The sequence below is a fragment of the Chiloscyllium plagiosum genome, unplaced genomic scaffold (assembly GCF_037043375.1).
Source record: "Chiloscyllium plagiosum isolate Xiang-an unplaced genomic scaffold, Cpla_swu_hap1 HiC_scaffold_22, whole genome shotgun sequence".
In the NCBI taxonomy this organism is placed as follows: Eukaryota; Metazoa; Chordata; class Chondrichthyes; order Orectolobiformes; family Hemiscylliidae; genus Chiloscyllium; species Chiloscyllium plagiosum.
Window position 1 is genome coordinate 28,195,780 of NW_028270160.1, and position 23,816 is coordinate 28,219,595.

A 23,816-nucleotide genomic window follows, 5' to 3' on the forward strand; every position below is an offset into this window, starting at 1 on the left:
AGTCAATTAAATCCTAGAACAAAAGTTGGTGGAAAGTCCAGAATCACCTAAGGATGAGGATTCAGCAGTGAAGATTGGAATGCTGAATGGCGGACATCGCATTGATTATGTTCTACAGGAAAAACCAATTGAGAGCTTCAACGAATATTTGTTTGCTCTTCAGAGTCACTTATGTTACTGGTAAGCACTGAGACAGTTTTTAAGGAAACAAATTAACAGTTTAATCTACATTGTTTCAGGTCTTAATGGCAAACAAGTTGACAATTTTGAGTAATATTGCAGTGTATTAAGTGCTAGAAAAATCTTAGGAATAATTTAACCTTTAGTCAGTGAAAAGTAATATTGAGCAGGTTATAAAGTGGACGTGAAATTGGAATCATAGATTATCACCAGGGCGTATTAGGTGAAGGTTGCTTTCACGTATTCCCAAGTTTTCCTCCGTTTCTTCACACAACTCGATCTAAATTTTAAAACTATGGGCTACCAATATTGAATTCTCAATGTTCATATTACTCCTCATCTACACAATTTCTTCAGTCAAGCTAAAGCCAATTATCTTCTCCATTTTTCTCCGTTACCTACTCCAAGTCTTCTGTGAATGGGGAGTTTCCCAAAGGCCAGAGATAAACTACTTTCCCTTGTCCTACCAAGTTTTTGACAATTAATAATCCAGATTTTTGGCAATCAATATCAAGCTGTACAATTGTAAATTGTTCAAACTTGTTGTTTAGTTTGTAACCGTGTTTAATCCCACTGATTTGAATTGTAGCTTTATCACTCCAAAATATACTTATGTTGCTATTAGTTTCTTTAACCAGTTCTTGAAAATTGCCTGTTGCTGAATGAATTGTTAAAGGGGATTGCTAGGATTACTAGAAGGGACTATCTCAGCACACTTGAAGTGTAAACTTTAAATCTTCATGGTTTATACTTTAAGGGTAACCTTTAATATGGGTGCAATATTTTGATTTATAAAAAAAGTCCCCTTGTGTGACTGGATATAGGACTACAAATGACCAAAGTTGAAACTTTATTGCTGGAACAGCACAGCAGGTCAGGCAGCATCCAGGGAACAGGAGATTCCTGTTCCCTGGATGCTGCCTGACCTGCTGTGCTGTTCCAGCAATAAAGTTTCAACTTTGATCTCCAGCATCTGCAGACCTCACTTTCTCCTACAAATGACCAAACACTTGGTACCTCTCGTAGTAGCCCTGAGAGATTTATGATGTTGAAGAGTTAATAGTCATGTAATTTAATGCATTTAAAGTCTTGCAGTTTCCTGGCATTTAATTATGGCAAATACATTTATTACATTTGTTGACAGAGTTGAAAAGTGTGTTGCTGGAAAAGCGCAGCAGGTCAGGCAGCATCCAAGGAGCAGGAGAATCGACGTTTCGGCATAAGCCCTTCTTCTGCAACACATTTCCAGCAACACATTTTTCAGCTCTGATCTCCAGCATCTACAGTCCTCACTTTCTCCTACATTTGTTGTCAGTATAGCAACTACAGGAGTTTGAAAATGCATAGATATGTGTATTTATTATTTTGCACCTCTATAGTCTTAAATATTTTCCCTTTACCATCTTTAATTTTTCTCATACTTTCAAGTGAACAGTTCACATAATATTACTGTCCACTGCTGAAGTCAAGTTTGGACCATTCATTATTGAAAATATGTTTGCCTCAGAATGAGATGTGGAAGGAAGATTCTATATATTAGTCATCACATTGGTCAGACTCATTGCCCTTCATGGTGAGCAGGGGGTTTATCAGCTGTAGAGGCAGTTTGAACAAACAGATTACTTTGTATTTCTCCATTTCTAGGTGAAGGTTAAGCAGAATTTATCCTGCTGGCTCTTGTACTACAAGTGTGTGCACTTCAAAAATGTTTGATGCATTTTCCTAGCATTTGACAATATAAGTGCAATCTCGCCAAGTTTAGTGAAGAATGTAGGACACAAGACAGAAGCAATGCAAGGCATACCCAAAAACGAGTTGTCCTAAATAACAAAGACTATGTGCATGCTGCTTCTAGTATTTAACCTGTGATAGACAGAACTAAATGATTGCATAACTAAAGAAACAGATCCAAGTTCTTCATTCCTGCCGCATCCAATCATGTTGGTGGCTGTCAATTAAAAAAACTAACTGAAGTAAAATACTCTGGTGAGAACCCTATTCTCAGCAATGAGGGAGCAAAGTCCATCAGTGCAAAAGACACAATTGAAGCATTTGCAACCATTTTCAGAAGTGCTGTATGAATGATACATCTCAGCTTCCTGATTATCTCAACATCACAGATGCCAGTCTTCAGCCAATTTGATTCACACCAAGTGATATCAAGACACACTTGTAGGCCCTGACAGCATTCCAACAATAGTAGTGAAGACCTATTCTCCCAAACTACGCACACCCCTTGACAAACTATCCCAGTGCAGCAACAACACTGGCATCTACTCAGCAAAATGAAAAATTGCCCAGGTATGCCTTGTTTACAAAAGCAACCCAGTTCGACACAACAATTAGTTTCCTATTGGTCTACTTTTAATCGTTAGCAAAGTGATGAAAGTTATCATCGATATTGCTATCAGTGGCTCTGGCTCAAGAACTTACTCACTGTTCAGTTTGAGTTCTGCCAGGACTATTTAGTTCTTCACCTTATTACAGCCTTAGTCCAATTATGGATGAGAGCTGAACTCCAGCAGTCCAGTGAGAATGTTTGCCCTTCACATAAAGGCTGCATTTGACTGTTTATGACTTCAGGGAGCGCTAGAAAAATTGAGTTAATGGGAATTTTAGTAAAGAAGCTGACTCCTTTGTTTGAAGTCCTACCTAGCACAAAGGAAGATGATTGTGGTCATTGAAGGTCCATCATCTCAGTCCTGGTATATAGCTGAAGAAGTTCCTGAGGGTAGTGTCTATAGCCCACCATTTTCAGCTGCTTCAGCGTTGACCTGAGCTCCAACATGAAGTCAAATGGGGGTGATTGCAGATTCTTTGTATCATGGACCAGACCTGACCACCTCAAAATATTTTAAGAAGGTAGCCTAGACCCTAACTTTTTCTTATTTTAAAGGTAGATGTGAAGTGCCGCGTTCCAGGTGTGATGCAACTGGATAAAAAAGTTGATGTTAAGCAAAACACAATTTATTTAAACATTGTAGTTAAAATGCAAACAAAAGAAATACAAATTTAGAGTAACTTAATTCTTGGAAAACCTAACTGAATAGTAAATACAGTACCTATTACTAATGAACTGTTCTGTATAGTAACTTCCAATAAGCACGCTTTGGCAAAAAGGCAAATTCAGACACAGATTCTCTCAGGGAGTTCACCAATCCAGGTGGAAAAAAAACATCAAGAGAAAATTCAGAGAAAGTAGCAGCTCGGAGACATTCACTGAAGCTTCCAACTCTTTTGAGACCCCAAAGGCTTCTTATGCTACTGCTAAAACCAAAACCCAGAAATCTGAATCTAAGAGCTGGCACACCCATGCTGTTTATTCTAGTGGTTCTGGTAGATCTGGTCAAGAGTCCAGGCTTAGACTGATAAATCACAAGTAATGTTTGTGCCACTAAAGTGCCAGGGGAAGATTATTTCCAGAAAAGGCTGAATCTAACCATCTGTCCTTGACTTTCACTGGTGTTACCATTATTGAATCGTCAATGAGTCACATCCTGGCGGTTGCCACCCACCAGAAACTGGATCTTCCGTTTAAAGCATTTGCTACCAGAACAGGTCATAGATCAAAAATTCTTCAGCACATAACTCATCTCCCCAATGCCTGTCACTATCTGCAAGACCCACGTGTTGGAATACTCTTCACTTACCTCCACTGATATCGGTCCAACAATGCTCAAAAACCTCCAGCACTATCCAGAACAAAGCAGCCTACTTGGATGGCACCCCCTTTACCTTCCAAACACAGTCACAGCAGTGTGTAACATCTTCAACATGCAATGCAGCAATTTAACAAGGATACATTTCCAAACCTGCAATCCATACCACCTAGAAGGAAAGGAGCAGCAACTTGAACAACATAGTAATTCCTTCACCATTGCTGGGTCAAAGTCTTAGAACGGCCTTCTAAATGCACTGTAAGTGTACCTCAATTATTTGGACTTCAGAGGGTCAAGAGAGCACTCATCACCATCTTCTTCAGAACTATTAAGGAATGGCAATAAATGCTGCCCAGCCAACATCTTTTAAAATTATGTGAAAAATAATATTGCTGTATGGCATTCTGGTATGAAAAGTATAATTCTTTTTTTAACTTGATTTTAAAAATTGAAACTGGGAAGTACCTTGGCAGCTTAACACATGGCCATCCATCTCTAGGAGAGGAAAGCATATTTGATGCCCTAAGCAACTGAATTTTTAAACTATGCCATGCTGCTGTGTAGAAATATAAAGCAGAGAGAAAGAGAGATGAAAAACCTCAACTTTCCAGATTGTAGTTAAAATTAGATTACTGCGAAGTTTATCTGGAAGCAAAGCTGATACAGGTTTGACAGTTAAGAGAATTGATATTGAATTTAAGTGATGCAAACTGCTGAATTATTAAAATAAAACAGTGGAATTTCTTTTTTCAGTCTTTTTCTTTAACTGAAATACATTGGCATGGATATAATATAAATTAATTAGTGCTTGATATTAACATTTAGCTATATAACAAAACATTAAATCCATGTAAGAATAAATTTATTGCAAACTGTAGGCAACAGAATAAAGTTACTAACAAGTTACAAAATTTACAAAAAAAGACTGTTGTGATTCACCTTGATTTGTGAGCCATGGGTTTGAAGATAAAAGGATACCTACAAATCCTGATCCTGCCCCCCCAGTGTAGCTGAACAAAATTGAAATCACTGAATCAATTCAATATCTCCTCTGGGATTAAGAAATCTTTCGTCTGACCCTTTACACATGACCGCAACTTTGAAGTAAAGCATTTACGCATTTCTAGGTGATGGCCTACCGACACACAGTGCATAAATAAAGGCCATCACTGGAATTGTGCAAACAAATCCCATGCTTTAAATACAACAATTAACTTACAGTTTGTTAGCGAGCAGATTTGCTATCCTTATTCTCTCCCTATTTCCCTGTAACTCACATTAGTCCTGAGAAAATGGCATTCAGCCAATTTCTTTAGGGTCAGTATTCCCACAGTTTGGGTGTATGTAGTGCTACTGGGAAGGGAATCCCAAGATTTTCACCTAGTGACTGTAAAGGACCTTAATATGGTTTCAAGTCCCAACAGTGCATGACTTGGAAGGGGATTTGTGATGGTGCCTACACGCATTAGTTGCCCTTACTCTTTAAGAGGGTAGCGGTCATGGGTTTTGAACATGCTATCAGTACAGTGAATCCTGTAGATTTCTCACACTGCTGTCACTATGCATTAGTGGTGGAAGAAATGAATTGTTAAGGTGGTTGATAGGGCGCTAATCAAGAGGGCTGTTTTGCCTTGGATGATGGCTTTTTGAATGTTACTGGAACAACATTAATCCAGGCAAGTGGAGAATATGCCATCACATGCCATAGATGGTGGACAAATTGTGAAAATTTCTGAGTAAGTGCTGTCTGATTGCACTGTTGACAACTTCCATTACTTAAATAGGAGATCAGTTGGGTGGTAACAGGTTGGTTTGAATTTGCTCTGCTTTGTACCTATTGGATATCTGGCCAATTATCCATATTGTTGTCTAGCTTTGGAATTAATTAAGATTAGAATTAGAATCCCTAAAGTGTTGAAACAAGCCCTTTGGTCCAACAAGTCCACACTGACCCTCTGAAGACCAACCCACCCAGACCCATTCCCCTAACCTATATTTACCACTGACTAATAACCTACACTATGGGCAATTTAGCATGGCCTGCGCATCTTTGGATTGTGAGAGGAAACCCGGGCAGACACTGGGAGAATGTGCAAACTCCACACAGACACACTCCACAATTATTTAATTGGCAGGATTACAGAGCTTCTGGATTTGATCTGTTCTTTGTGTGATCACCTATCTCTGCGTCTAACGTACTGCCTCTGCTGTTTAGCATGCATATGGTTAGTTCTCTGTTGTACCTTCATGAGTTGGCACCTTGAGTTCAGATATGCTTGCTACTGTTTCTACCAAACCTTCCTGCACATCTCATTAAACCAGGGTTGGTACCCTAATTTTTTGCCAATGGTAGTGAGGAATATGCTGGGTAGCGATGTTGCAGATTGTGATTACATATAGTTCTACTGCTAACAGCATCCAAATAAGTTTACCCAATTTTGAGAACCTTGCTCCGTTATGAATCTACTTAGTATCATTCCAGCATAACAACAGGAAGGAAGGGTTACAATGGTTAGTGGGTCAGTTTACCTGTGAATTTAATAGGCAGTTCAAGAGAAATGCCTTCAGTAGCGTAGATTACAGTTAGTACTGCAATGAGCATGTGCAGTCAGAGCTTCATAGCCAAAGTGATGGTATTGGATGCCCTTAATGTGTGCAAAGACAAAAATTAAAAGACTGAAAAGACAAAACTAAGGACTCTGTATCTGAATGTATATAGCAACCAAAACAAAATAGATGAACTGAAGGTGCAAATAGAAATAAGCTTTACACAGACATAGCTACATTACAACTTAGATAATCTATGAAGGGTACTTCACTCTTCGGAAAGACAGGAAGGTAAGAAAATATAAATGTTAATAAAAGATGGTATTAACCCAGTAAGGAGGGATGACTCAGTTCAGAAAACCAAGATGTCAAAGTGCGTTGGTTAGAGAGGAGAAACGATAAAGGCAGGGAATCATTATTGGGAGTGGTTTGCAGCCTCCCTAACAGTAATTACGCACTAGATGGTGTATAGAGGGAGCGATAATGGGAACTTATCAAAAAAAAACAGCGATAATCGTGGGGGATTTTAACTGATGTGTAGACTGAAAAAAGAATCAGATGGCCAAAGGTAACTAGATGAAGAGTTCATAAAGGGCTTTTGGGGTATTTTCTGAGGAAAACCCCTTCTGGAGCGAACAAGAGACCAAACTATCATACACCCTGTCTTGTGCAATGAGGTAGGGTTAGTTAATAATTCCATTATGAGAACACACCTTGGTAGCAGCGGCCATTATACGATCAAGTTTACATTCAGTTTGAGGAGTAGGAGAGTGGGCCCAGAACTAGTATTTTAAACTTAAAGATAGGCAATTATGAAGGCATGAAAGCAGAGCTACCTGAAATAAGGTGTCAAACAACATTTAGGGAAATGTTCCCTATAAGCTGCACAGCCACCCGTGGCATGTGGTTACATTGATTTCTGATTCCAGAAGCCGCTTCCATGCATGGACCTCTGAGGTCTGTGCAGTGGCAGGATAAATTAGAGAGAATGCAGTTTAAAAGATATGTCATTAGATTGCAGTTTTGACGCAGCAACAGGAGTCATGGTCTGAGGATTTGAAGATGTCAGTGCACCGCTCCTGAATTCTGTGAATGGAATTGATGACAAATGGCTTCTGAGCATAAAGATCTGCTTGAGGTATGATCTGCCATCCCAGGAATCTGCCCATTCTTCCCTAGAGTACCAATTAATACAGGCCCTCAGTGTAACCTTTTATTCTTTGATTGTAATCCTATTATAACTTGGTGCCAAAATAGCAGTGTAAGAGAAAAGTCAAAAGGCCACCTTACTCCTTTGCATCTGATTAAAGAATGCCACTCGTCATTTCTTTTGGTTATAAAGTCTGGTTTAAGGTTTCATCAAACTTAACGAGGGTCAGGCTACTGGAGCTTGCAACACTGCTTTTGGAACAAAGTGTCACAGGTGTTTCATTGTGGTGTTGATGATGGAAATGTGTGGAACGTGGCAGCCGCCATGTTGGGTTATACGATGGGAGGGCTTCACAACATCAGCTTCAAGTCTCTTATCTTGATTCAGCTGTCAGACCAGTCTAGATGGCTCGAGATGGATCTGGATGCAGTTAGTGATTGTAGAAATTTGAACATTGAAATAAGGAACAGAAATACATCATTTGGCCACTCAAACCTGCTCCACTATTAGCTAAGATCATGGCTGATTTGGTTATGGCCCAAAGGTCTCTCCTCTTTCTCAGCTCTCTTCCATTTGGTTCCTTTGTCCATCAAGAACTCAACTTTAAAGATCTTCAATGACACCAACTCCATTGCTTTCCAGAAAGACAATTCCATCGCCTAATAATTCTCTGAGATGAATTTTTAAAAATCTCATCTCCAGCTTAAATTAGAGGTTCCTTATTTGAAAACTCTGTTGTCTGGTTATAGTTATGTTAAATTTAGTTCCACAGCATGGTGTTAAACCCCCTTCAAGACAGTTGAACCTTACATTATTCTCATCCTCCCTGTTTGTCTGAATCAGTCTTTGCATGCCACAATAGAAAACTTCCGAAGTTGCTGATGATGGGAGACTCAAAGCTCCCATCAGCTGGTTTGGCCTGCCACCTAAGCATTTCACTGTGGCTGCTGCATCCTGCAGTATTTATAAACGTGAATGATTTCAAATGCTTGTCCTTAAATAATTTTAGATAAATTTTTAAAATGTTCAGCTTGGAGGTAGGGTACCGAAGTTTGAAGGGGTTGTGAGGTTTTTCCAAACAGTATAACTGACCACTGGGATATGCCTCAGCTGTCTCCTCTCATTGAAACCTATTCAGTGAAATCATGTAAGTCAAAACAAAAATGTTCTAATGCTTGCCAAGAGAATTTTTGAAATGTTTGGCCATACTGATTGTGAAAATTTAATGGATGGTCGAGCTACTTTCATGAATGGATGAATGCATTCAATTGGCTCAGGTTTATGAAACCTATTAAAATACATATTAGATCTGCTGGTAGATATTTTGGAAAATCCAAGTGTATTCCAAGCACGCGCATAGCTTTCCTTGACTTTATGTTTGCAAATTGGGTCCAAAACCATCTCATTATCTGTGCTGTGTTAGATATTTTAATGTGATCTTTGATCTGTTCAATTTAGTATCTGATGTTCTGAATTTTAAACAAGTGAAAACATTATTCTGTGTTTTCTCCCTAATTAAACTTTGTGGTTTGGAATGGACTGCAGGTGAAATGATGGGTTAATGACTATATCAACTGATCAGCAGAAATGCAAAACAAACAGAGTGACTCTTCATCTGATTTCCTCTCCCTGTTGAAAAGCACATAGCAAGCATTGTAAGGAAACTCTCTATTGCATCTTTCACCTTTTCACAACTTCATGGACTTTACATGGCAATCCTGCTTTTAAAGGTAGACTCAACTTCATATGCATTCAAATGGGGGGGGGGAGGGAGAAGAAGAGGGAATAAGGAGTATACAATAGGTGGAAATGGAGTCCAAGGAGAGAGGACAGTTGGACAGACAAAGGAGTGGATAACGATTATCCTAGGACATGAATAGCTACTAAAGGAGATTATTAGTGGCTAACAATGGATTACGAGTAATAGCAGACCATATGATGATAAGAGTCTAGATCAGAGTGGTGCTGGAAAAGCACAGCAGGTCAGGCAGCAGCCTGTCTCCTCGGATACTGCCTGACCTGCTGTGCTTTTCCAGCACCACTCTGATCTAGACCCTGGTTTCCAGCATCTGCAGTCCTTGTTTTTACCTAGTTGATTTTAACCCTACTGTGAATCCTCTTGCAAGGGTGCCTGCATTGAAGAAATTTTCCTCCTCTCTCTACAAGAATCTCCGTGAGTCTCTCTCTCACTGCACTCTATGCTACTTTCTCCCCACCCCCACCCTCCTCTCATTCATCTCTCCACCCTTCAGGCACTCTGCCTGTATTCCTGATGAAGGGCTTTTGCCCGAAACGTCAATTTTCCTGTTCCTCGGATGCTGCCTGACCTGCTGTGCTTTTCCAGCACCACTCTGATCTAGACTCTGGTTTCCAGCATCTGCAGTTCTTGTTTTTACCATATGATAACAAGGCCTGGTGTGAGTGTTTTGGGATAAGGACCTGGGAGAAGATGCCTCAAGTCCTTAAAACAAAATTGATATTGTGTCCAGAAGGCAGTAGATTTCCAGAGCGGAAAATAAGTTGCTGTTCTTGAAGCTTGCACTGAGCTTTGCTGGAGTTCTCCAATAAGCCTGAGACAGAGATGTTAGCCAGGGAACAAGATGGTGTGTTGAAGTGACAGGCAACTGGAAGCTCAGGGTCTTTTTTTTACGGACCAAACTAGATGTTCTGTGAACTGCTCATCCAGTCAATGCTTTGTTTCTCCAATTTAGAGGAAGCTACATAGTTATCAGCGAATGAAGTATGTTTGGGCCCTTGAATAGTGAGGAGGGAAGAAATAAACAGGCAGGTGTTACATATTCTATGGTTGCAGGGAAAGGTCCCATGGGGCTGTAGGGGTGGGTCTTTGGGAGTGGAGGAGGAGTGGACTAGGGTGTCCTGGAGGGAACAGTGATTGTGGAAAGCTGACAGGGGGAGGGGAATATCCATCTGTTGGTGGCATCTCAGTGGAGGTGGTGGAAATGGCAGTTAATGATCCTCTGGATATGGATGTTGGTGGGATGATAGGTGAGGACAAGGGAGACCCCTATCACTCTGGGAGTGAAGAGAGGTGGTGAGGACAGAAGTGCAGGAAGTGGATTAGATCCAGCTGAGGGCCTTGTCAACTACTATGCTGGGGAATTCACTGTTGAGAAAAAAGATGGATATTTTGCAGGCCCCTTATCAAAGTTGGCATCATCAGAACTGATGCAACAAAGATGGAGAAACTGGGAGACTGGAGTAGAGTCTTTACAGAGAGCACAGTGTGGGAATATACAGTCAAGGTAACTATGGAAGGTGGTTAGTTTGTATTGGATATTGGTGGCCAATCTATTTCCAGAAATGGAAACGAGATGTTGAGAAAGGGAAAGGAAGAATCAGTGATGGACCAGGTGAAGGTGAGACTAGGGTGGAAATTGGAAGCGAAATTGATAAACATTTCCAATTTGGATGGGAGAGGGAAGCAGCACAATGATATCATCATATATTAGAGAAAGAGTTGTAGGTGAGGCCAGAATAGGTCTGGAACAAGGGATGTGCCAAGTACTCCACGGAGACAGGCATAGCTGGTGTTAAACGAGAAGTTGTTCAGGGTGAAGATGAGTTCAGTCAGGTGGAGGAGGGTGGGGGTGGATGGGGATGGTTCAGGCGTTTGTTCCAGGAAGAGGCAGTGAACCCTGAGACCATCCTGCTGGGAGATGGATGTGTAAGGGGATTGCCCGTTCATGGTAAAGAGGGGGCAGCTGGAGCCCGTAAACTAGAAATTCTGAAACTGAAGTAAAGTGTCAGAGGAATTGTGGATGTAAATGGGAAGGAACTGGATAAGGGGACAAAAAAATCAAGTTGAGGTATGAAGAGATGAGTTGTGTGAGGAAAGAGCAGGCAAAAACAATGGGTTTGCCTGGGCACTCCTATTTGTGGATTTTGGGAAGGAGGTAGAAGCAAGCTGTATGGAATTGGAGATTGAACTTGGAGGTAGTAGAGGGGGACGATTACCAGATAAAATGAGATTAATGACAGTAGTGGACACAATGGCTTGATGGTGGGGTCATAATCCAGGGAAAATAGGAAGAGCTGAGAGTTGGCACCCAGCCTCTGCAATTTAGAGGTCAGTAGCACTATAGCACTATACTTGTCACCAGGCTTGGGGAAAGAGTTCAAAGTCATCTCAAGCCCAAAATTCATTATGCTAGGGGACAAAGAGGGATAAAACGGAGACCTTTGTTGAGTACAGAATGTTCAGCATCTGAGAACGATAGGTCAGGCAGGATAGTAAATGCATGGCAGGAGGTGGCATTTGTGAGAGGGGATAGGGTCAGGCAGAAGGCGTCAAAGGCTCTGGAGGGCCATGGTAGTGATGTCTGAATTCATGTCTGAAAGGAAAAGAAAGTGTTTCTTGCTAGCACGTTGAATGAGCTGGAGGAAGAAGTGGAACTAGGGAGCAGTGCAGCTTTGATCCAGTGTGAGGTGGTGCTGTTGGAGGGAGTGGTCGAGAGTACACATGGTACTGAGTGTGGATTTCAGGATGTGGTGAGAGCAGCAGTCTGTGGAACATTGAATATCACTGAGATACTACGATCCTGGGTGGATTCAAAACACACAAACTTGTGTTGGAATCCATGTGTGCTGAATGTGAGCCAGATGCGTTCACTGAAGTATGTGATGTAGCTGTGGAAATGAGCTTTAGCAAATAGCTTGTCAGACACGAGGAGCAATGATGAAATTAATGTAAGAATATTTGCTTCCTGAAACTGAGAGACCAGCTTTAGAGAAATGTTTCGTTCCTTACCTTTCAGATGCTGGTAAGGCATTGATAATCAGTGAAGAATTAAAAGGCATTAATATTTTTAAAAATTTCAACAGAAGAGTAAAAAATAGTTTTGCTGGTATATTCTGGAAAGAAGTGAAAGAACACTTCCAATATTGAATTATTATACCTCATGTATATAAATATTCAAGTAATAATTTCTAATGAATAGAATTTGAGGTACTTCAACAATATGTTTACTAATGATTTCAATTGTACTCAAGGGCTAACTTCAGAAATGGTTAGTGAGTCAACTTCAAAATATGTAAGTAACTGAAAAATACAATGCCGTGTTAAATTAATTTTAGCCTTTGCCATTGGTTACAATACCTTTGATAATGATGAGTAAAGTCTGTACTGTAGATAGTGATTTTGTAGTTAAAGTCCAGCAGTTGTCAGACAAGATCCTGGTTCATAAGTAGACAGAACTTGGCTGGATTTGTTAAGAAGCAGAACACTTTTTCTAGTGAATCTTTAACCACAGAATTGATTAAATAGTTTAATTTTCCACGTAACAGGTTTGCAAAAGATGAACAGATATTAGTACTTAATCTTTCTGAGAGCGGCTAAACGTCCAAAGAGTAAAGTGTAATAACGAGCAATGAAATATGGCGTAACCACTCGAGATATTTATGCTCACTTCCTTTGTGGAATTGGTTTAATTTGCCTAAATTTCTTTCAAATTAACACATCAGATATTGTCACTAAAATTTTTAAATTGGAAATAATCAGGAGATTATTTCAGTGAGCTGTAGTGCTTATTTCATGATACCTTTGCATTACAGAGCAGTCGTCAGTCCATGTGTTCTGCAATTTATGTTTCATGGCCTAATTTAAAAATGAATAATTCAAAGCATTTTCATTAAAAATTCCCAGACTGAAGTGTGTGCCCATCTTGCAAAACATTGCAATAAATTTTGTCCTACTAAATATAAATAAATAATGAGACAAGGCAGTTACTTGTTTATTCCCCCGAAGGTTAATCAATGTATTGCACTTCTTCACATTAACTGACTTGCTGTATAAAGCAAGATTAGATAATCATTACCTCCTAATTGTAGAATAGTTCCAAATAGCACAGTCACTAGTAGTGAAAGGAATCAAACTATAGAAGCAATGGTGTTTTTCTTCCATTACAGTGGTTTCTTTTTAATTATCAAGTATAAAAAATATTGGGCCAGTAAAGGTAGTCAGATTTTACTGTGGTTGGGAGGATGGAGCAAGATTTCTCAAAAATGATTTTCATTAAAATAGTTTTCACCTCAACTAATTTTATTTATTTTCCTGATTGCGGATGCTGTGCATTGTAAAGCTCGGCTCAAATGGTATCTGGTGTTACTTTGAAGTTAAATGTTTTGCAACATATTTTTCAAAATGCAAGGAGTTCTATGGCTGAAAGAAAATGATATTTTCAGTTTGTGCAGAGAGAATACATCCAGGGTAACAATGGAGTATCCAGTTATAATGTGTGTGAAAATATCTAGTAATCGTCCTGGTGAACCTTTTCACTTGACTAATCAATGTTCTTATTCATTTAATCTCTCTGTAATATGAATATAATGGGTATAAATATAAATAAATATAATTTATTACATGAAAAGAAAGGTACGGAGGAGAGAAATGATTTGTTCTGTGTAATTTTTTTTCCATTGAATTTTATGGTTTGTACTTTCTTCCTCCAAAACCTTCTCATTGTGCTCAATCCAGATTTAAGGAAGCTGATCCTTTGGAAATGTGCTCCTCTTGTACTCAAACAATATTTGCCCAGTTTGCTTTATATGTGACATTATTCTGGCCTATTCTGGTGGAAGCATAATTGAAAATATCATTTACCAGCCATAATAAATATTGGAACAGCTTGAAGCCACATAAGGAAAACCTCTTTGGTTTATTTGGAAGTTCTCTCTTCTCTTTGTAGGATTAGCGTAGAAGAGCTGATATGTGTTTGATGTGCAAAAAATTATTTGGGAAGCTAGAAGTGTAAAGAGGAACTCATAAGCTAAATTATATAAAATAAATGACTAACCATTCAAAATATAATTCACTGCTAAATGATTTTCTTCGATTAGGTAGTTCTTTTTTTTTTCACTTTATTTCTATCCACAAGAAAAATGGGCATATAACATAATAATCAAAACATCCGATTTCAAAGACTTCAGAATTAAGCCACGAATTACTACAAGAAGAATGAAACAATTCAAATATTGCTAAAATGAGAATAGAAGTCAAAGCTCTTCATCTTGTACTCATCTGGACTAAGATGCAGACAAAAGCAGGCATGGGATAAAGGATAAAAACAGAAAGAACTGCGGATGCTGTAAATCAGAAACAAAAACAGAAATTGCTGGAAAACCTCAACAAGTCTGGCAGCATCTGTGAAGAGAAATCAGAATTAACATTTTGGGTCCTGTGACCCTTTGTTTGGGATAGGTGGTACTGATTATATAGCATAAGAAAAGGATACTGATTAGTTTGGCCATTGATGACATTGAGATGCAGCAAGAGCAGTTAACTGTCAGTCATAGTTCTCAGACTAGGCAAGTAGATGCTGGTTACTGTAATGTATAAATTCTTTTTGCCTGTGTAAAACAAAGTCCTATGTGATAATATGAAGTTTTCAGGAGTGCACATACATCACATTGCAAGCCCACCAGTGATCTTGAATTGGTTTCTGATGTAATTGTTAGCACAATCTGGATTATTTAGTAAATGATGTCTAATAACAGAATCAGATCTAATGATGGGCATGTTTTTCTGAGGCTTACAATTGCTGGCCGATTGAGCAAAACTGGCAAACTGCCCACTGCACATGGTGAACAAGTTGTGTTATTTGATATGGTCTGGCAGCCATTAAGATGTATGGCCTGTGTACCTGGAATCACCAGCACTGAGAATCATACAATACATTATGCATATGTGAGGTCACCAAAGCATCTTTTTGGCATGATGACAGCATTCTGTTAGTGGAGAAAACTGCACATGGGTTTGAAATCTATGTACCAAGCAATTATCTAAACAATAGTCAAATATTACTTTGTATTCTATACTTTAATGGGGTTTATATGTTGATAAACTGAGGCCGTTGCATCATTTTAAAATATTTGTTGTCTGTGTATTTATTCTTTGCCTAATTTTCATTCTGCTTTTTTTTTCTTCATTTTGCATATTCTCCTTCAGATTAGTGATTTTCTTTCTATTCTAATTATTATGTCTTCTTCTTTCCTCCTTTGGATATTTGCATCAATAGTACATGTAGTTGCTGTTTATATACAGAGTGTACAGTTGAAACAGAAAAACTCATGCCGTTCAAAAGACACTGCAGCATAAATAGTGTTAGAGGATTGTGAAAGTAAGCCTGTATATCTTTCACCATTCTCGTCTATCATAATGAAACAGTTCTGGGTTAAATTATATGAAGTCTGCCAGAACAGGATATATACATACTTGGGGAACTGAAGTCCTTTAGCATAGAGTAATATTTTAGCAAAGATTGGTGTGTTCTTACTCATGTCTAGAGTGTGGTGCTGGAAGAGCACAGCAGGTCAGCCAGCATCCGAGGAGCAGAAGAATTGACCTATAAGCCCTTCCTGATGAAGGGCTTATGCCCGAAACTTCAATTTTCCTGCTCCTTGGATGCTACCTGACCTGCTATGTTTTTCCAGCACCACACTCTCGACTCTGATGTCCAGCAACTGCAGTCCTCACTTTCTCCCTGTGCTCTTACTAATACTTGCATTAAGTGTTTGATTTATCCTACAATGGTATTACTGTACCAATATCTAAGCAAGACTAGGCAAATTTCATTTTATACAGTAATTGCTGTATATGGATTGGTATTGCTTCCATGTGCATCTTTATTTAAATTTTAATATTCACATATAGAGGTTTGCACATACTTGTGGTGGCCAAGCATAGATGCAATTTGTGGGGAAATCCATTGACTAATGCCAGTGTGATAAGGTTGGACATAAATTAGCTAGACCAAACGCTGCTGTTTTATGCCATTAAAAGTCAGTTTTGGAGCACATCTTTTTGATGGCGACATTGCATGGACAAGAAATGGAACATCAAGCTGTCTGTATGAGTAATCAGTAATGTATCTGGTATTGTGATTATAATCAGGTCTCATTGTCAGCACATTAGATTGCGTGAGCAAAGGAGTACTTGTCATAAATGACCATCAAAGATCCACATGAAATAATATTTATAGTACTATAAAACACCAAACCAACTGAATGTGATATGAGCACTAATTTCTGTAGTAGAAATGTTAGCCTTAAGCATGTTTACCCTTTTTAAATTAAGGCAGTGGTGGAGGGTGATCCATTGACTACAAGGTCAATGGCTCTAATCTTTCTGTCACTTCCAAAGCATTGCCATCAACAAACACATCTTCCCCTCCTACGATTTCCACTTTCTGGAATGACATTTACCTTTGTGACATCGTGATCCATGTAATAACACCACTGATGTATTTCCCCAGGCACCTTGCCATGCGATCACAAGAGTTGTAAGACCTATCTCTTTATCTCCTCTATCATCATCATCATCATCCAAAGCCACAAACACTCCTTCAGTTGAACAGCAATTTTCATGTGTTCCTTTCAAACTAGTGCACTCTATTTACTGCTCATATATGTGCTCTTGTCTACATAGAAGAAGTCAAACATGCTTTACATGACTACTTTGCAGAGTATGTCCATCTGGTCCCAAAAGATGACCCAAGCTTTCAGTGACCAGCTGTTTTAATTTTCTACCTAGCTTTCACACTAAAACCTCTGATTCCAAAAAAGCTCAACACAGGCACCAAAAACAGAATCTCAGTGTCTGATTAGGCACTTTACAGCCTTCTGTACTCAATACTGGGTTCGTTAATTTTGGATTGTAACCTCTGCTCCCGAATTTGGTTCATTTTCTTTGTGTCAACCTTTTACCTCATTTTTCTGTTATTGTTTACTGCAGCAGCTGTTTATTATGCTACTATTCACACTTCTGGACCCATCTTTTGTTTCTGTACAAGTCTGCTCACTACTCCCTTTAGTTCTGTCCCATCCACTCTTTTGACAGTTCATGCTCCTGTCATCTGCCCTTTCACAGATCTTCATTTTGGTTGTTTTTCTACCATTCTCCATTTCACTGCATAAAAGCTTCCATCAAAACTCTAAAAGGTTCGAACTCAATATGAAGTTTTAATTTTATTTCTCTTCCTCCAGATGCTACCAAACTGCTTAGTATTTCCAGCTTTTTGTTTTTATTCAGGATACCAGCACCTGCAGTATCTTACTTTTGGCCTCTCCTTATATGTAGTTTCAGTAGCCTACTTGACAAAGGCTGCAAGTGATCCTAATCTAACAAATGTCTATGTATGCACTTTCCAACCATCAGTTACTGTTTTTTAAAAAGGGAATTCTGGGACTACACCCTTCTAGGATGCCAAGTGCCTGATTTAAATCAAGTTGGATTCTTTTCAAGGATATATGGGAATCTTCCAAATACAAGCAACGAGTTTACACAGCGCCTTTCATAATCTCAAAAGTTCTTTACAGTCAGTTAAATATGTCAAATCTAGAAATATCTTTTGAAATGCAGTCACTGATGTTGTAACAGATAAGTTAGGACCACTGCCCTGGTACATTTACCGTCTGAATCGTTGAAGGTGATAACGTCAGTTGTTTGTATGATTACCTTTTATCTGGCATAAGTAAGTTAGCAGAAAGCGTACCCAGAAAGCACAATCACAATAGAAATGATGATGATTTTGGAAAGTATGCAATGTGCTCAAAAATTTAGTTTGCCCAATTAAAATGTATCTCAAGAGTAAGGTAAACTCTTCTAATGAGTTTAGCAATTTGACTGCAGCACCTGCAAGCCTGGGTAAATCATTTTTAGCACTAGAGGCAGTGAATAATTGTTTGTCACCCATTGTGCTTGTTAAAAACTGGGACCTAAATTGTTGTTCTTTTTTCAAATGATCGTCTATAGTGATTACACAAATGAAGAAAAGTCAATCATTGGGAAAGTTAGACCATATTACCATGAAAACACCATTTCAGTTTATGCTAAAATGCAGTATTTACCCTGTATAAAATAAATTTGTCAAATTCTCATACTAATATTGTACATTTGATTTCCGTAGGGAATCAGAAGACACTGCGTTGCTCTTTCTTAAAGAGGTTTACAAATCAATGGACATCAGTCCTGAACAGCCACAGCATTGATGGCCGCAGAGTGTGCTGTATTTACCTCAGCAACATTGGTAAGCTTTGGCTCATTTTTTAACATTCTTTTTTGAACCTGATCTTTTTATTATCAGTATACCATTTTGTTTTCATTCATCCATGTGATGTGAATGTTGCTATAAGGTCCAAATCAATGAAAAAGGAGGATTGGTGGCCCCAAACTAACGCAAACAACCTCAATCGGTACCACACACTAGTAGAGGCAGTAAATACCAGAAGCTACCAAGAGTGCTCACCTGGAAAACTACCAGAGTAGTTTAATTCAAAATTGACGTGGTGTCAACGCTGTTTAGGAATTTTTATCATAGTTTCACGATGTTCAAAGTTGCACAGCAGTTCGATTATGGCTATTATCTATCCAGCGGCATCACAAGTGATATTATTTTCAAGAAACAAGTGGGAGGATGGGATCTTGTGCCTGCTTCAGATATCAACAAACAGTTTGTCAAAGTTGGGATAAAGATGAGATCTCACAGATATGGTGTAGCGGGAATCTCACTGGAATAGTAATCCAGAGGCCCAGGCTAATCCACTGGATGAACAGGTTGAAACCCTACTATGGCAACTGATGAAATTTAATTAACAAGCTAAACTAATTAATCAAAATAAAAGTGAAATCAAGTTACACTAACAATGGCCATGACACCACTATCAGTTTTTCATAAAAATCCATCTGGTTCATTAATGTTTTTACGGGAAATAAATCCGTAATCCTTACCTGGTCTATCCTATTTGTGACCCTTCACTATTCTCAAAGAGCAATTGGAATGGGGTAGCAAATGTAAGCATTGCCAATGATGCCATCAACCCATGAAAGAATAAATAAAAATGAGCATAAGGAATTTGGCATTCAGCCTGTTCCACCATACAGTAAAATGTGGCTGCTTTGAACCTTAATGTCAGTTTCCCACTTGATTTCTGTATCCCTTGAATCATTTTGTGTTGGAAACCTGTTGGAGTTTGTTTTGAATGTGCTCACCACTGAGTGTCCACAGCTCTCTTGGGTGGAGAATTCCAGAGATTCTCTGAATTTTACTTTCTCCTTACCTCAGTCCTGAAGGGGTAATCCCTTATTCTGAGTCTTTGATCTTGTATTTGATCACTTAGCAAGGTGCAGCGCCCTCTAAGGGTTCACCTTATCAAACCAGAATTGCATAGTTCAGTGAAATCATGTTTAACAGTCTTACTGTAGGAGAAACAGACCTGGTCAAACTCTGTCTCTCCTCGTGGAGATATCCCACATCTTAGCAATCAATCTCATGGACCTTAGTAGTATGTCTAAAGCAAATATATCCTTTCTTGTGTAAGGTGATCAAAATCCAATTTCACGGATTTATCTAACATCCTCAGTAAGTGCTCTTGAATGTTATCAAACCTGATCATTGCAGTCTGCAATTGTTTATTTACTCAAAAGTACTGAATTATTCTGCCAGAGCTGTAGAGCTTGACATTGAAGTTGTCTTCCTCATCTGGATTCCTTGTACCTTAACTACCATCTTCTATGACTGGTTCTGGTAACAAGAGTAGGTCAGAGCTGTGGAATTCTATGGAGAGTAACTCCCCTCCTAAGTCTGACACCATCCAAAAGACACACAAAAAATGTAATGGAATGCTCCCCGCTTAAGTAGGCAAGTATAGCTCTAGAAGCTTGGCACTATCCAGAACAAAGCAACACACTTGATTGGCACCCAATTATTCAACTTCAGCATTCACACCAGCACAGCAGTGTGCACCATCCACAAGATACACTATATTAACAAAACAAGCTGCTTTAACAACCCCTTCCAAACCCATAACTCCTACCATATAGAACGGCGATAGCAACAGATGCATCCCCATCCGCAGTTCCCCTCCTACTGTCCCTTCAATGTCACTGACTCAAAATCTTGAAAAGCCTCTTTCTAAGAACCTACCTCTCATGGACTGTGGAGTGGTTTAAGAAGGCAACTCAGTATTTTTTCAAGGCAATCAGACATCTACAATAAATGTTGGTTTAGCCAGCCATACACAAATTAATTTTAAAAAAATTCAAGTCCTGAAAATCATGTAAAAAGAAGCAGAAAACCATGTAAAGGCATTTAAGACATTAATTGGTGTAGAAAAATTTAATCAAGAGACCAGTTCAAAATAAATTCGCTGTACAGAGGAGAATCCAGGCAAGTTCAGAACTGATGTCAGTTTCAGTGTTCCTGCTATTTTTTCTTTCTATGTGGATTTCCATGGCCTGGGTGTGGGTGCTAGGCACAACTGCCCACACACAGCCGCACAACTTAGAGAGAACGTTGGTCAGAATGTGTTTCTTTATACATTGATACCTGGGATCACCATCTAGGTAGACAATGGAAGCAAAATGCATTGTGTAATTCAGGGTGTGGATTTGTCATATGATATGTGCTGTTGTAAGTTTCCAAGAAAGATTGAACCAGCTGGGATGAATTTCCACCTCTCTTTGAAATTGATCCATGGGATGTCTATTATTATATTTTATATGAAAAAACAATGGAAGGTTTTGAAATATTCCAAAATGCAATGAATATTAATGAAGTGATGTTTTGATAAATCCAGTTTTTAATGACAATTCATATTACGTTATTTTTTTAAAAAGGCATTCCCATTTGAACAGGTTTTTTCTGTCCTCAAGATGTTGAGTAGCACAACAAACAAAGTACTGTGGAAGAACAGTTTCTATTGCAAGGAAATGCTACAACCAATTTAGCCAATCCGGTACAATTCCTCAAGCAACAATGAGATAAACGACCAGATAATTTGTTAGGGTTAGTGGATGGATAAATATTTGACCAGAATAATAGGATAGAATAATTGCTGTGTTTCAAACTATGCCATGTGTGCTAAATCAGCTTGAGAGGTCAAACAAGAAGTTGGTCTAACACATCATCTCATGCATCAACAACTTCAGTACTCCACTGAACTGTCAGTTTACATTACATGCTGAGGTTTCAGAAAATGATCTTCAACTCGTGACCTACTGACTGTGAGGCAGAAATATTATCACTAAGCCAAAGCTGACTCCTAAACCGGTATTAACCTTTGACAAGAGAAAAGTTCAATTAATTCATTTTAATTGATGTTGTTAGCACCCTGACTGACCAATGCAGGCAGAGTAAATGACATTCTAGTTAATCAGAATAAATCAATCAGTGTTCCAAAATTCTGATGAACAGCATCTTCATTTGTAAATACTCACTGTTTTGTACAGATTTTGCGATCTATTTTAGTCACAGATCTTTTAAAAAGTTGAAATGCTTTGACCAGTTTCTGTAAATAGAATATGATGAAATGGCTGTAGGTTATTACCTTATATAACAATCTCACTTTCAAAAAAACTTCAATGTCTATAAAAGCAGTTTGCAGCTTCTTAAGGTTGTGAACGTCAACATTTAAATTATTTTCGATTTGTATATGTTTAAACCTTAATCTATTACAGGTGTATGATATCTGATTATAATGGCCCAGAAATTCTGTGTTGCAGAATTTGAAATTGGAATTGTAAATTGGAATCATGTGGAAATTGCCCAGGAAGTTGGAATTTCTTTAGGAAATTACTTGGTGTCGGAAACGGTCCACAAAGTTCCCATTTCCGGTTAGAGTTGAGATTTTTGTGGTTTGACACACTTGATAACTACCCAGAAAACGTTAGAGGATTAAAACCTGCTCCATGTCCTGGGTAACTATTAAGCTGAAACCCACCTCAACACTGATTCTCCTCAACTTCCTCTCCACAGACCCTGTGCACCCCAAAACCTGCAGCACCACACACTGCAATCCCAGAGCTCATAGCACCTCTGATGCAACCATGTTTTGGATGCAACACACCATCCCTGAACCCCCCACCCCACCCCTGCCAGACCTGACACAATGCAACTGACAGCATCCCCACCGTCCACCCAGAGACCCAAGGCCCATCCCCTCAACCACTCCACCCAAACCGACAATGTTCCCCACTGATCTTTCAACCCACTCAAAACACTTGCACGCTTCGCTGCCTTCAGCTATCTAGCACTATTCTCCACTTGCCTAACTGCTGCATTGCCATCTTATAACTTGCCCACAAGCCCCTTGTCTACCTGACAACCTGCCCCATTCTTGCCCATTTGTTGCTCAAACCTGTCCTTTGAAGATATATCTTTTGCTTTAGGAGGTTATCATGGTTTTAGGCTGTATTTTCAAATGTAGTTCAAATGAAAGGAATCCTGGGTTTAAGTCTGTATGACCGTAAACCTGATGGTTTAGTAGATGGACCAAAGGGGAATTAATTTGCATTATTGAAAGGTTAGACAGCAGATGTTAACATCTGGGGGACAACATTAAAAACATTTTATCAGCATCTAGTCATTTTCTTCCTAAAAATTGATAATTAGCGATACTTGATTACCATTTTTACGTGGATAAAAAACTAGTTCCTTTTGTCATGCTGAGGAGTATAGAGGCAACTGTTCTAAGGTCAGCTTCTACTAAAACCAGAGAGATTGCAGAGAGCCGTTTGTAGTTTCGGTCTGAAGTGATCCAAAATTACAAATAGCCCTCTGCAAGCCGACTGGTCGAGGGAAAGCAGAAGTATAAACATTGGCCAGGTCTGCACCTTGAGAAAATGTTGACTGTATCGTTCACCATCCAGAATGATGATGGAAGCTCAAACCTAGACTAACAACATTATTTGTGAGGAGTTAACACACAATTTGAGGTTTCACCCAGCTGAACTTAGAGAGCCTGCACAACTAAAATATACTGGGTGAATGACAGTACAGTATTTGGGAAGGAAGAAACAGAAATAGGCTAATGGGAACTGTAAAACTCTTTGAATTGATTCTAAAAGTGGTGGGTCTAATAAGGAGACTGAGCAACATTAAACAGTTGGGGTTGTCAGTACAATTAGAAAGGGGCAAATCTGCCAGGTGGTTTGAAGTGTATGTTGCATACAAAATGAAGATTGTTTAATGAGTGATTTTTTTCTTTAGTCATTGATAGAGTAGAAGGTCTCTCATAATGTGAAATCTTGAAGTGTCTTCCTTTCAGAAAATAACTGAAAATTCAAATTTCTGTTTAAACTGTTAGTTTCTACAGAGATTGTGACAAACTGAGGTAGAACTTCTACAATTGTCAAAACCTATAGTACATGCACTACATTAGTAAAGACCCCATGTTGCAGGGATCTCCAAATGTCAGAGTACCAGAAGAAATATTTGATAGTTATGGGGCTACAGCATGCTCATGTCAATAATGTAAATCAACAAGTT

At 38.9% G+C, this 23,816-nt stretch overlaps 1 protein-coding gene across 1 annotated transcript in view; it reads left to right on the forward strand.

Annotated features, from left to right (window-relative positions):
- Window positions 1–23,816, forward strand: part of sec23ip (SEC23 interacting protein) — a 146,547-nt gene that overhangs the window by 117,416 nt on the left and 5,315 nt on the right. Inside the window, exons 17-18 of the mRNA XM_043712707.2 lie at window positions 18–180; window positions 18,459–18,578. Coding sequence (XP_043568642.1) covers window positions 18–180; window positions 18,459–18,540 — 245 coding nt within the window. The 3' untranslated portion in view covers window positions 18,541–18,578. The remainder of the gene's footprint in view (window positions 1–17; window positions 181–18,458; window positions 18,579–23,816) is intronic.